This window comes from Delphinus delphis, chromosome X (assembly GCF_949987515.2).
Source record: "Delphinus delphis chromosome X, mDelDel1.2, whole genome shotgun sequence".
NCBI classification, from domain to species: domain Eukaryota; kingdom Metazoa; phylum Chordata; class Mammalia; order Artiodactyla; family Delphinidae; genus Delphinus; species Delphinus delphis.
Window position 1 is genome coordinate 67,737,755 of NC_082704.1, and position 13,557 is coordinate 67,751,311.

Here is a 13,557-nt window from a genome sequence, read left to right on the forward strand (position 1 = left end):
CGGGGGCAGGCTCGAGGAGAAGGATTGCAGATTTACAGTGCACCCAATCTCCCCTGCTCTGAAACTTCTCCAGCACGGCCAGCTTCTCAGGTGCAGACCCAGAAAACTGGGCCTTTGAGTTCCACAGGCAAGAGGGGTTCAGACACCCCAGGACTCTCCAGGAGGTCAGCCAGAGCAGAATGCAGGAGACAGAGGTGACTGAAGACAGAGGAGTATGAACGGGAAGGAGCAGAAGGAAGGTATGGGAGGAATGGAGCGGTGTCAGAGTAGGAGTGGGGTGGCAGACACGGGAAATTCTAACACCCATGGGCCGTATGGAAACCAAGGGAGGCACCACTCCCCAGACATCAGTACTGCTCAGCTCAGGGGAGCTGAGAACTGACAGTTCCAAGAAAAATTGAGAGACACCTGGCTATCCACACCCACCGCCATCACAACTGGTAGGCCTTGGTTGTGCGTCCTTCAAAACTTTAAAACATACTTGTACATATACTTAAATGAATTCTCATATATTACATAGGATTGACTGGTGTGTGTGCGTGTGCCCACGCACGCAAGTGATTTAACTTACAAATGTGAATCCAAAGCCATCGTTCTGCAACTTGCAGTTGGAAGTCAGGCGGATGCTTTCGAAAGCTGTGAGAATGGCCTGATGCATTCCGTTGGACTGCCACGCTTTATGCTACTGGATGCTAAGCCACGTTGCATTCATCCATTTCCTTACTGACGGGAATTTGGAGTGTTCCCAGTTTTTCCCATCACCAACACCCTTGTGCATGTGTTCTTGTACACTACAGGTACCAGCGTGTCTCCGGAAGAAGTACCAGGCAGCGGACTTGCAGGAGCATAGAGGAAATAGATTCTTTCTTCCTTCCTTTTAAAGATCTTGGGCTAAAAGCAAGGACTCTGGAGTCAGATTGATTGGTTTCAATCCTGCCGCTGATCCCCACGAGCCGAATGACCTTGGGCCAGTGGCCGAACCTCTCAGTGCCTGTTTCCTCACCGGGAAGAGGCCAGTAATAGTTGGTACTATAGTTAAAGGCGTGTCACGCGGATGCATTATTATTTATGCCCAGCGCTTAGAAGAGTGCCAGGCACAGAGTCCGTGCCGGCACTAAGTTGCTTTCAATGGATTCTGCCAAATTACCTCCCCAATGCGTCTCTTGCACCACCGCCACAGGGGTTTGCTCCTAACCTCTCCCACCCTCGGAATGGTTAAGTTCTTTGAAGGTTGTCAACCTAGTGTGTGAAACCCGATTCGTGGTTTTAGTTCACAACTCCAGGATCAGCGGTGGGGAGCATCTTTTGGGGTGTAACTGGCCACTGCGATTTCCTCTTCTTTGAATTTGCCTCAGAGAGGGGGAAGGGCTGATGGAGCGAGGCCAACCCCAAGTCTATCCGCCACACTCGCCTGCCAGTAACGTCTGCTGAGCCACATTTGATGGAGCAGTTGAGACAGAGACCTTACAGAACGAAAATACGATCCCTTTGCTCTCTGGCCGACCCCTGATCACTGACTGCGGGACTCCTGTGCCCATTCTCCTGTTGGGTCTTAAGGCTTGCGGTGGAAGGGAGGCTGGCAAATGCTTTCGGCGCGTGCTAGGCATCCAGCGCCTCCATCTTGACGTTTCATCCTCACCACCCGTGGAGCCCGGCGCCCTCACTCGCCGACGCCCTCGACCCCCTGTATACATGGGAAACGGAGGCTCAGAGCTGTGACTCTAACCAGAAAGGGGAGGCGGGACAGGAGGAGGCGGGCCCAGAGGCTTGACAGAGGGAGGCACTCCCACCACCTCCTTCACCAGCCAACTGCCCGGACCGCCCATGGGCTTGCGAGCAAACCAGAGGCCCTCGGCCCCATTGGTTAGGTCTCGACGGGGGCGGGCGAACAAGGAGCCCGCTGGTTGGCGGGGGCCGGACCAATGAGGAGGCTGCGGCGCGGGCGTGAGAGGCGCGCTGAAAGTGGCGCGTCCTTTCTTTTGAGGCGAGCTCGTGCGGCGCGTGAGGTGGCTGACGCTCCCTTCTGAGCGCCGCCCGCCTAGCCCGCCGTGACCGCGACCGCGACTCGGGCCATCGACCGTCGCCCCGGTTCTGGGGCCACCCGGGTCGCGACATGAGCTCCCCGGATGAGGTGTATGTGTTGAGAAGGCGTGTCCGCCCAAAAGTCAGGGAGCGGGCCGGCGTCCGCATAGCCGGCCCCGCAGTCCCGCCGGGGCCCGACCCAGGCCCCGAGCCTGGGGAGCCGCGGAGCGGCAAGGGCGGAGGCGGCTTCCCGGACCCCGAGGGCTTCCAGTCGAAGCGGGAGATGCTGGAAGGGCGAGGGCCGGTACTGTGGGGCCGCGAAGGCCGACCTGGCTCCCCACATGAGCACACGAGGGACCTCCTGGACCTGATCGAGGAGTCTGAGGCGGCCAAGGAGGCCAACCTGCAGCAGCTGACCGACCAGGATGTGCTGGGTGTCCGCAGATACCCGGACCCCGAGGGCTTCCAGTCTGAGCGGGAGATGCTGGAAGCGCGAGGGCCGGTGCTGTGGGGCCGCGAAGGCCGACCTGGCTCCCCACATGAGCACACGAGGGACCTCCTGGACCTGATCGAGGAGTCTGAGGCGGCCAAGGAGGCCAACCTGCAGCAGCTGACCGACCAGGACGTGCTGGGCGTCCGCAGGTACCCGTCCCCAGAGAGGTCCACTGCCTTCAAAGAGGCCACTGGGTCGACACTGCGCCTCGAGGCGGGTCCCGGCGGTCGAGGAGCGCCCGGCCAGAGCTGTGGGGAGGCGTCGACGGCTCCAGCCGGCCCTGTCCACCTCGGTGGGCCTGAAGCGGGCCGGGCCTTGGGGAACCCTAAGAGAGGCACTAAGCGTAGGTTGAACGTGGCTGCGGATCGCCAGCGGCGCTCCGCGGAAGGCCTGGCCTGGCTGCTGTCCGACTCCGAGTCCTCAGATGAATTCAGTGAGACACAGCTGATGACGGTGAGCACTTACCGCAGAGGAGGAGGCCAGGCCAAGCCCAGCAGACCCGAGGATCCCGGGGACACTCCCAGACACTCGAAGTTCCAAGTCAGGGAGAATTACCGTCACGTGACAGGCTCTTCCCTGTCCTCGGCTCCGCGAGGACTCTCTTCGGTTGTGGAAAGGCAGGGCGTGGGAAAGCAGGGCATCTCTTCCCCTAAGAAAATGCAGAGCGTGCTGTGGGGCAAGGGGGGCAGCAAGCCCAGCTACGCGGGAGCTGCTGCTGCTGCTGCTGCTGCTGCTTCTGTTTCTGCTGCTGCTCCAGGTGGCCTGCCGCAGGTCACTCCTAGGAAGAACGGAGCCCAGGAGAAGAAATCCGTCGGGGAAGCGTCCAAACTTGCCCTGGGGGGAACCTTCCGTTCCCGGGGGCAGCGAATCTCGGCAACTCCCGTGGAACCGGCCACCTTCCCCCCAATCTCTGGTATTCCGCTGCCTGGGAGACCCAAGAGTTATACCTTGGTCCTTTCGGGAACCAAACAGTCCAAGCACAGTGGCGCTGGGAAGAAATCCGTGGTCAGGTGGGCAAGGGAGTCTGAGGCGGTGGCGGGAGAAGATAAGGACCCAAATAGAGACCCAGCCCCAAAGGGCCAAGTGAGTAGGCCATGCTCCTCCTCTCTCCCCACTCTTCCCCCCCCCACAGCACCCAGGGCACACGTCTTCATCCATGCTGCCTCTGTCCACCCCTCAGAGGTCAGCATTGGGTGCCCCTCGGTCACTGGGTCATTACGATGCCAGATCGGGCTCCTTTTCCTAGGGACAAACATTAAGGTAGCACTTCGGGTGTCCTGGGCCCGGTTCTCCACCCTTGGCCTCTTTCCAGCCTCCTCTGGGAGACTTGGGCTGGGATGGAAGGGAGGGCTGGTAGCTGAATTGGGTCGGGGGATCCCTTAAAAGCTTCCCCGGAAGGCCTCAGTATTTAGACTCACCAGCTTCCTGAATCCTCCTTCCTAGCTGTTCCCCAGACCTTCCTTGCAGGGGGCCTGGGCTTTCTCAGTGTCCCACTGTTGTGCCTAGATCAGCTCTGCCTGCTGGCCTGGGGCTGACTGAGGGAGAAAGTGCTAATGAGATCAGCCTTTCAATTCCCTTCCCAATTCCCTGCCTCACCCTGGCCCGAATCACACAACTCTCTCTCTCTCTCTCTCTCTCTCTCTCTCTCTCTCTCTCTCTCTCTCTCTCTCACACACACACACACACACACGCACACACACACACACACACTTCCTTAGTCCAAATCGGTGAGAAATTTTTGTTTCAGCTGCTCACTCACAGGCCAGGGACATCTTGTCTGCGCATGCATCGTAGAAAAGCCAGCAGTGGCGACGTCAACACCAGAGGCCCCCAAGATCCAGGAAACTCAGAACCCTTGGCCCTGAACCAGGGAGAAGTCATGCCCAGGGGGCCTGCCCCCTCAGGTGAGTGTCGTGGGTTTGATATGAGGGGAGGGAAGAGGGGTTGAGGACAGAAACCTCTGCCTCTGTCTCTGCCGGGGGCACAGCCTTGCTCCCAGGCAGCTTCTCCCACAGAAGACGGGGTGCTGGCAGGGCTGGCCTTGAGCCACATCATCCTCTGTGTGGGGTTTGTGCGGCCGGGGTGATCGGTGGCAGTGCCCCAAACACCTGCTCCGGGTGTAGACTTGCAGGGGAACAGCCTTTTCTGTTAAGTCCTGTTCGGCCACATTGCTCTCCCACGTGCTGGCTGTGGCTGCAGCTCTGGGAGGGTCGAATCCAGAGCCACATTGTTTGGGGACCACAGTGGCGAAATGGCTGTCCCCGGGGAACAGGGGAAGCAGGCCCAGAGACAAGGTTCTGGCTGCTGGGCAGAGCAGGGGCGGCTGGTTGCCAGCAGAGGGTGGTGCTGCCTCACCTCACTTTAGAACCCGCTTGGCCCTTTCCACCTCACTGGGAGCCTGGGAAGCTGGATTGTGTGTCCTTTCCCTCTCAGGTGACCGGGGGCCACTTGACCATCCCCCAAGACCGGAAACGCAGCAGCAGCCACTGGGAACGCCCTGCTGTCCTTGGGTAATGCTTCCACTGCATCCTGGAAATGCAGGCCCAAACTCGAGGGTGGGATCTGGGTCCAAGTTCAGCTGACATGTGTGGGCTCCCCCTCCCCTGCCCCCATCACGTACCCCACGGAGGGAGCCCACCTCCTTTCCACTGAGGAGCCCTTGCCAGTCTAACCACCCGGCTTTGGGGTGGAGGGCCCGGGGGAGAGGAGAAGGTGGAGGAGAGAGGAGGCCAGAGTATACTAATCATTTCTCTTCCTCCTCTGTCTGCTGGCCTAGTGTCTCGAGCTAAAGAGAGAAGTAGACGAACTTAAGGAGCAACTTGGTATGAGGAACCAGGGCCGGAGAGCGGTGTCTTAGTGAAGAACCCGGGTGGGCACCTGGGGTGGGGGTGGGCTGCAGGTGCGGTGGGCCTGGCAGGGACGATCATCCCTGTGGGGAGGAGAACCTCTCAGGCCTGGCCCTGGAGCTGGCTGTGCATGTACAACTGGGCGTGTGTACAAACAGCAAAGTACTGTCTGGACTGCATGCACACTTTGACAACCAGACCAGTCCTAGGGAATGTCCTTCTGATAGGACTTTTAGAGATGCCTCGTTGATTTTTCCCTTGAACTGCTGCTTGGTGTGGCTTCTAAGGTTCTTGTTGGATTGTTTGTTTGTGTGTGTGACAAGTTCTGAGTGGTTGTGGCACGGCCCACAGCATGAGAGCTGCTGGCACATTTTGTTTCCCTTTAGGAACCGGTTCCACATTCAATTTGGGTGGTGGGGAGTGATCAGGCCCAGAGCTCTTTGCATCGGGTCTGGAGGGGTTTCAGGTATCAGGGCTAGGCGGTTCCTCACGGGGATAGGGGGACGGGCTTCTGTATCCCTCTGTCTGGAGCGCCTGCTAATGCCTGTCCCTGTTGCAGCCGCCATGCAGTACCTGGCTGACAAGTTGCAGACCCTTTGAAGTGAGTGTTACACACACCGTACCCCTTCCCACAGTCCTGGCTGTTGAGCAGGGCTGGGGGCTGGCCCTGGCTTCAGGCTCTTCCCTGACTCTGCTGTTTCACAGGTTGAGCCCAGCGTCTTCCTGCAAGAGGAGCAGCTGGTACCTTTGGGGCCCTGGAGCTGTGGCCAAGCTCGTTCCCTCCTGTTCTGCCTCAGCTAGGGCTTCCTCTCCCCCTTGTTTTGCCCCCGCCCCGCCCCAGTTTCACAGCAGTTTCCAATTAAAGTACCTCTCATATTCTGTGTTCTGCCTTCTCTCTGGAGGGGTAGGGGTCGGGGTCGGGGTAGGGGGCCGGGGCGGGGCGCTGCTCCACGTCAGAGCCTTTTCCAGAACGGTATCTGTGGCATCCTGTGGTGGGGACTCTGGGCCAGCCTCTGTTACCATCCCTGCAGTCAAGCCAGCGGAGTGTCCGAGGTCTGGGTCCTGTGTGTGCTCTGCCTGGCCACATTGGCACGTCCTCCCTTTCCCCCGAAGGCCCTCTTCTAGCTCTCTCCAAACCCCCCTCCTCCTCTGGGGTCTGGCGGTTCCCATTCATCTCTGCCATTCACCCTTCCCATCAGCAGGAACTCATGACCCCCTTCCAGAGCTCCAGTCTGGAAGCATTCACATCCTCCCTGCCCTAGCCAGCTGACCACCCTCCTCCAGCCGGGTCGTCTGTACACCCTTGAGTGGAAATTGGCCTGTCAGGTTCTATGGCGAGTGTGGTTAGTAGGTCTGTGTTGTTGCATGGTCCCCGTCAAATACTCTTCCACCAGCCCCGTGACACAGATTTTCCTGGAAATGATATTTCCGTGTCCCAGCTCAATCTCCCAGACTGCCTCTTTAGGACACACGAGATTGAGTCTGAACTCCATGTTCGATTTCCCCCTCACTTGAGGTTGGGGAGCACTTCCTTCCCTCAGCCAGGACCCAGGGCTGTACCAGCCTGAGACTCAGAGGGACAGATTTGTGTTTGAGTGAGGCAAGGGTGGTTCTGCCTGACACCCTTCCTGAAAGACCGGTGTTTTACTACACAAAAGGGGGTATGATGGTAGATTGGCTATTCAAGGTTGGTGACGGTGTGTCCCTGTGTGTGAATAAATGTAATCAGGGGTAATCTCCCTTGAGGGAGAAAGATGTGATTCAGGGAGTAAAGGGACTAGAGGCTGGTCCAGGTTCTGTAAGGCATTGAATGAGCAAAAGCAAGGTTCGGGTCTGTTTTGTTCAAGGGTTGTCGTTAAATTCCCAAAACATAGGAGGGGGATGATGCAGAAGTCACCAACCCCCACGACAGGGTGTCGGGATGCTCGAAATGTTGGATTCGCTGGAGGTGGCTCTCGATCCTACTCTGTGATCCTATGATGTCTGACAACTACTGTGGGTGTGGATGGAATGAGATTGGGAAGGGTGGCTCCTCAGAGTAGCTCATCTTAGAATCAGGGGACCCATATATGAGGCCACCCAACATGAGCTACCCGGGACAGGGGCAGGATGGGCGCAGTGAGGATGGGAAGTAAGGAGTGACTGCACCTGGACAATGGGGAGCACTTGGGTCCACCCTTCCCCCATATTCTCACCCTGACTCCCTTCCTGAGTCCACGGCATGAGTTCAGGTGGGCAGACCACAGGTGGGATGGGACAGTCACAGACCTCAGGGTCAGAAAAGAACGTTCGTGGGACTTAATCCTTCCCCTCAAATCCCTCCCTGGAGAAGGTGGGCTTGATTGCTGCCCAGGCCTCTGGCTGGATTCCTAGAATGTACCCAGTGCCCCACCCAGCCTGTACCAGGCTTATGTTCTAGCCCCTCTTGCTCCGGCACTGCTCCCCACTGAGCTGAGGCCATTACCAATGAGTGTGTGTGCACTTCGAGGAAACAGAGCTAGCTTAGACCTTGGACCTGCCTCTGACCAGTAGAGACAGTCATTCCAGGTCATGTGTCCCTGCAGACACTCTGGAGAGAGTGAAGCTAACTACAGGCTGGAGACAGTCATCACAGGAACTCGCTTCCCAGTGCACACTATGGATGTTAATAGAATGTTAACAGAATGTTCATAGAAACCTTATTCATAGTCACCCCAAACTGAAAGCAATCAAGATGTTATTCAACAGATGAACGAATAAAACCATACATCTATAAATGAAACATTCTTTAACGATACAAAGGAAGGAACTCTTGATACATGCAACAACTTGGATGAATCGCAAATGCATTAGCTAAATGAAAGAAGCCAGTCTCAAAATGTTACATACTGTGTGATTGTGTTTGTATAATATTTGGAAAAGGTAAAACTATAGGGATGGGAAACAGATCACCAGTTATCAGAGGTTTGGGATGGGGGAGATGGTTTGACTACAAAGCAGCAGAATGAGGGAGATTTTGGGGCTGATGGAACTGTTTTGTATCCTGATTGTGGTGATAGTTACACAAATCTGTCCATGTGTTAAAACTCATGGTACTGAAAACAAAAAAGTTAATTTTACTATGCAATAAATCAAAATATATGTAACTAAAAAAATTAAATGTGTCATACATAAAGGCTTGGGAATCATAATGGCATGCAAAATAGTACCAGCATTCTCAAAAGTGACATTGAAAGTCAGAAAACTTTTCAGCCTGAAATTATATATCAGCTATCAAATAAGCATGAAATTAAAGGTAATATTAAAGGTAATATTTGTTCATGCAAAGTCTTAAAAGAAATTATCACCCATGGTACCTGGAGAATGAGTCCCATCAAAACACTGTGGTAAACCAAGAACAATGAAGACATTAGTTCTAGGAAGCAGAAGATCCCACTTAGGGGTTTGGTAAAGGAGTGTTCTAGGAGCGACACTCTAGGCAACCAATAAAGATTGAAACTGGGTCCAGGAAAGTGATTTCCAACAACAAAGGAATGGACATAGTTGAAGATTGAGAAAATATTGCCAATAGGCCTATGACAGAAATGTAAGCTCTTGAGGGAAGGAACGTCATCTGTTTTTCTCAGTGATGTAGCACCATGTGTTAGAACAGTACCTGGCATGTGGTAAGCCCTCAATAGAGAATTGTTAAATGGAAAGGAGAGAAAGAGTGAATGAGAAGAGAAGAATTTGACACAGCAAGTATACACTGACTCTTAAGGAGTTTTTCTGTGAAGGTGAGCAGAGAAAAAAGGTGTCGCTTGAAGGGAAATTGGAATCAAAAGAAGGTTTTCTTTAATTGGGAGAAACGACAACATACTTGTATGCTGATAGGAATGATGCAAAATAGAGAAAACTATTTATGAATGAGGGAAGTTTGTTTCTGATTGCCTGTATACTCTCAATGAAATGGGAAGCAAGGTCATCTGGTGAGAGCGAAGGTGGTCCATGATCAGCAAGTACCCCCTCAACTTTCCCGGATCATCTTGTGATCTTCTTCTTTCTTTTAAAATTTTATTTATTTATTTGGCTGCGCTGGGCCTCTGTGGCTGCACGCCGGCTTTCTCTAGTTGCGGTGAGCAGGGGCTACTCTTCGTTTTGGTGCGCGGGCTTCTCATTGCAGTGGCTTCTCTTGTTGTGGAGCATGGGCTCTAGGCACGCAGGCTTCAGCAGCTGTGGCACGCAGGCTCTAGAGCACAGGATCCAGTAGCTGTGCCGCACAGGCTTAGTTGCTCCGTGGCATAGGGGATCTTCTGGGACCAGGGATCGAACCCGTGTCCCCTACATTGGCAGACAGATTCTTAACCACTGTGCCACCAGGGAAGTCCCGTGATCTTCTTGTATGGAACTTTTCATAATAAAGTGCTGTGAAAAATTAAAAAGAAGTGCTTTTGTTCATTAAAAGGTATGATAAAAAGAGTGAAGGCAAGCTAAAAACTAGAAGATATTTACATAACATGAAATCATCAAAGAATTAAAGTATAGAATACATAAAGAACTTCCACAAATAAATATGCAAACAACCCAAGGGGAAAATGGGCAAAAGACACTAAATGAACACCTCATAGACAAGAAAATCCCCAAGGCCAAGCATATGAAAAGCTGCTCAATATTATTACTAATATTATTACTAATCAAGAAATTGCAGATTAAATCTACAATGAGACGCCATTTCACTATCACAAGATTGACAACAATTTTGTACTTTGTTAATATCAAATGTTGATGAGGATGTGGAACAGTTAAACACTGTTGATAGGAGTAGAAATTAGCATGACCCCATTGTAAAAACTCTGGCATGATCTAGTAATGTTGGAAATCTTCTTTCCCTATGAGATGACAATTTCAGTCTTAAAAATGAGCACTGAAGCAGCTTCCCAGCCATTTGATTCTATGGCTCACACAGAAAATGATGATTGTATGGCATACAGGAGTAAGATGACAAAGTTGTTCAGGGCCAGAACCAAGCGGTCCAGGGGCTGCTGCCTGGCTGTCTCTGGAGATGAAGGCCTCAAAGTCCCAGGTCCAAAAGTTGGAAAGCTCTGCCCTGGAAGGCTCTTGTACGTGGGCACCAGGAAACATGCGCCAGAATGTTTATAGTAGCGCTATGAATAATATCTGCCCAAATGGAAACAACCCAAATTACCCATTGACAGTAGAATGGATACATAGCTTGAGATACAGTTGATTCTTGTTATTTGTGGATTCCATACTTGCAAATTCCCCTATTTGGTAAAATTCATTTTTAACCACAAATCAGTACCAGAGTGCTTTCCTCCTCGTTCGAGAGAGCTGTGAAAAACCTGAGTTGGTGGAATATGTTCCCAACTGAGGTCAAACAAGGTGACGCCCTGCCTTCTGGTTTCAGTCTCATACTGCAAGCAAGTGTCCTTTTCATGATTTATTTGGTGCCACATAGTTTGCATTTTTGTGCTTCTTTGTTGGTGATTTCATAATTAAAGATGGCCTCCAAGCTTAGTGCTGAAGTACTGTCTAGTGTCCTTGAGTGCAAAATGACTATGACGTGCACTCAAGAAAATATGTGTGTTACATAAACCTTGTTCAGGCATGATTTATAATGCTGTTGGCTGTGAGGTCAGTGTTAATGAATCAATAATATTTGTATTAAATAGAGTGCCTTTAAACAGAAACACACATGAAACATGATTACGCAGCGATCAGTCGATGAAAATGTTGTGACCAGCGGATGGTAGGAACTTGAAATTATATTTCCCTTAGGAGCAATATTTCAGGATTGCCTAATTCACTGTTCATGGCAACTTTATAGACTGCAAATAACTATCATGATAATGAGAGTCTACTGTATATTCATTTGGTGGAACAGTGTACAGCAATGAAAATGAACAAGTGCCTGCCACATGCGACAACAGGGATGAATCTCAGTTACACAGTATCACACGGGAGAAGTCAGAAACAACACAAATGATTCCGTTTACATAAAGACCAAAGGATGCAGCAAAACCAACGTTGTTAGGAATATGAACCTATGTAGAGAATAACTAAAGAAAAGGAAGGGAACGATGAAGACAAAGGATAGAGGTTACTTCTGAGGAGGGTGAAGGGAAAGGAATTGGAGCTTCCATGCAAGGAACTTCTAACGTTATGGTGACGTTTGAAAAAACACTGCTATAAAAGTTTGCTGAGGGAATGAATGGCTCCCAAGTCTGTATCTCTCTCTAGCTTTGACCCCTCACTGGTGTTCCAGAACCAAATTTCTAAGTGCATTCCACCTGCATGTCCTATAAGAAACACAACCTTAATGTATCCAAAATCCCATCATTTCCCTCCCAATCTTTCTTTACTTCCTGTGTCCTTATGCTCCCCACCACAAAGTCACTCAAAACGGAAATGTTAGTCACCTTTGACTTCTGCTTCCTTGTGGTGGCCATAGAAACATGCCCCTCCGATCCACTGCAGGGAACATAGTAGATTGGCAAGTGCCAGCTGCCACTTCTCTGGCACCACCATTGTTTGTGCCAAGATCCCACATCCTCTGGGTAGCTCCCAGCCAGTGACTGAGCATGGCAGGGGCATACTGCTTCAGGACAGGGACTCCTCTAAATGGCAGCTGTAGGGTGGGGACTCCACATGAGCCTGAACAAACTAAACTAAACGGAACTAAAGTTTACTGTTAGAACGAAACTGCATCTGAGATTCTTCTTATCTGACCCTCCTTTCCCCCACGTCTCTCTTACAGACGTCAGACCCGCATCGCACCCTGAAGAAGAAGACTCATTCCTGCTCCTTCTCCTTTATCCTTCACATGCCATTCTCCCATCATGTTCGTTCATGTCCAATCATGCCTTGCTGTCCGTATTTTTGGAGGACCCAAACTAACAAAAGTGGTACCAGGAGTGGTCTGAGAAGTTAGCTATAAGATGGGGTTTATGGACCAGCTCACTCACTGCCCAAATGACAAAGAGCGTACCATTTTGAGTGTTATGTGGGGCATGGATAATCTCTAGCACAAGGTTACCTCCTGATTCCTTAAGGTTTTATCCATACGTACCTTGAAAAATATCCCAGTGGAGGGTCTTACTTGTGGCCTGTGAGATGATTCAGGCCTTTGAATGGTAGGGAGGGCACTATGTCTATAGGGAGGGCAGAGGCGGCTGTTCATCACTGTTATACTGGCGCCCTGCAAAGACATAATGAGAAACTAAGGGACATTACCAAACAGTTAAGGGCCAAGTGTAAGATTCATGGGGTTTTCTTGGTGGCTTACAAAATGCCCTTGCCTCCTGCAGAGACAGCTGAGTAGCTCACAGATTATGCGATAACAGTAAGTGCAGAACTCCAGAGATGTATACATCCTTGACAAACACAGGCCTGTTATGGGAAGGTCAGGGCCCTTTTTGGAAAAACTTCAGACTCTGAAATGTAGGCCGGGTATATTGGCATGGATGTCTCCAAACGTTGGCTTATCAGATCCAAACGTCCTGAGGCCTCAAAGCTTGCAGGGTGGCCCTTCCTTCCTTAGCAAGAGCTAACACATGCCCTGTTCTGGTAGATGCTACAGAGTCTGCTCCCCCACAAAGTGACAGACGCCTCTCCCAGGGAAACCCTCATCTCTTCCCCATAAACTCACTGGGATATGCCGAGCCTGATAAGGGGAAAAAGAAATTATACACCAAGAAATAACAAGCCTGTACTGGCAGGAGCAGGGCAATATCCCTGGCATTGGATTTTCAGGGTGCTGGATCAAGTGGACAGGAATATAAGAGTGGATAAGCAAGTTTTGCTGAGCGGAGGCGCTTTCTCATGCCATGGGATTTAACACACGGGCAAGGACTCCAGGAGATGGAGGAAATTCACTGCCAGACTGGCCCTTTGAAACTTTGAGAAAGTGATGGCGCGTAAGGAGAGAAGTGGAAATGCCTGCCTTGGATTGGCAGATGACAGAGGAAGGAACAAAAAGGTTGAGTGATGCAGACATGCTAGAACGGACAGAAAAGGTGAGGCCAGTCACATGGCCTCATGGTTATGTCCCACTGTAGGGCTGAGAGGACACATCCCACTGTAGGACACATGTCCCACTGTAGGGCTGAGAGGACACCAAAGCCATCAGGAGTGTTCTGGTGAGAGGGGCCCCAGCATCACTAGAAGTTTGGTGGTTGCTCCCCTCTGGAGGCCAATGCCAATGATGGAAGGAAAGTG

The 13,557-nt window shown here is 51.8% G+C and overlaps 1 protein-coding gene across 1 annotated transcript; it reads left to right on the forward strand.

Annotated features, from left to right (window-relative positions):
- The first annotated feature begins 214 nt into the window (after nucleotides 1-214).
- Nucleotides 215-6,236, forward strand: LOC132418163 (uncharacterized protein CXorf49 homolog). The gene is made up of 8 exons (XM_060002033.1): nucleotides 215-239; nucleotides 2,043-2,410; nucleotides 2,618-3,598; nucleotides 4,263-4,419; nucleotides 4,949-5,025; nucleotides 5,292-5,337; nucleotides 5,921-5,962; nucleotides 6,067-6,236. The coding sequence occupies exons 1-7, from the start codon at nucleotides 215-217 to the stop codon at nucleotides 5,959-5,961; spliced, it is 1,695 nt and encodes a 564-aa protein (XP_059858016.1). The 3' UTR covers nucleotide 5,962; nucleotides 6,067-6,236.
- Nucleotides 6,237-13,557: the final 7,321 nt, after the last annotated feature.

Excerpts from the sequence above, each read along its gene's own strand:
- LOC132418163 (XM_060002033.1), top strand. The coding sequence starts at position 215 with ATGAACGGGAAGGAGCAGAAGGAAG. Across the intron at positions 240-2,042 it reads CGGGAAGGAGCAGAAGGAAG|CCCGCCGTGACCGCGACCGC; the intron begins GTATGGGAGGAA and ends CCGCCCGCCTAG. Across the intron at positions 2,411-2,617 it reads TGATCGAGGAGTCTGAGGCG|GCCAACCTGCAGCAGCTGAC; the intron begins GCCAAGGAGGCC and ends GCGGCCAAGGAG.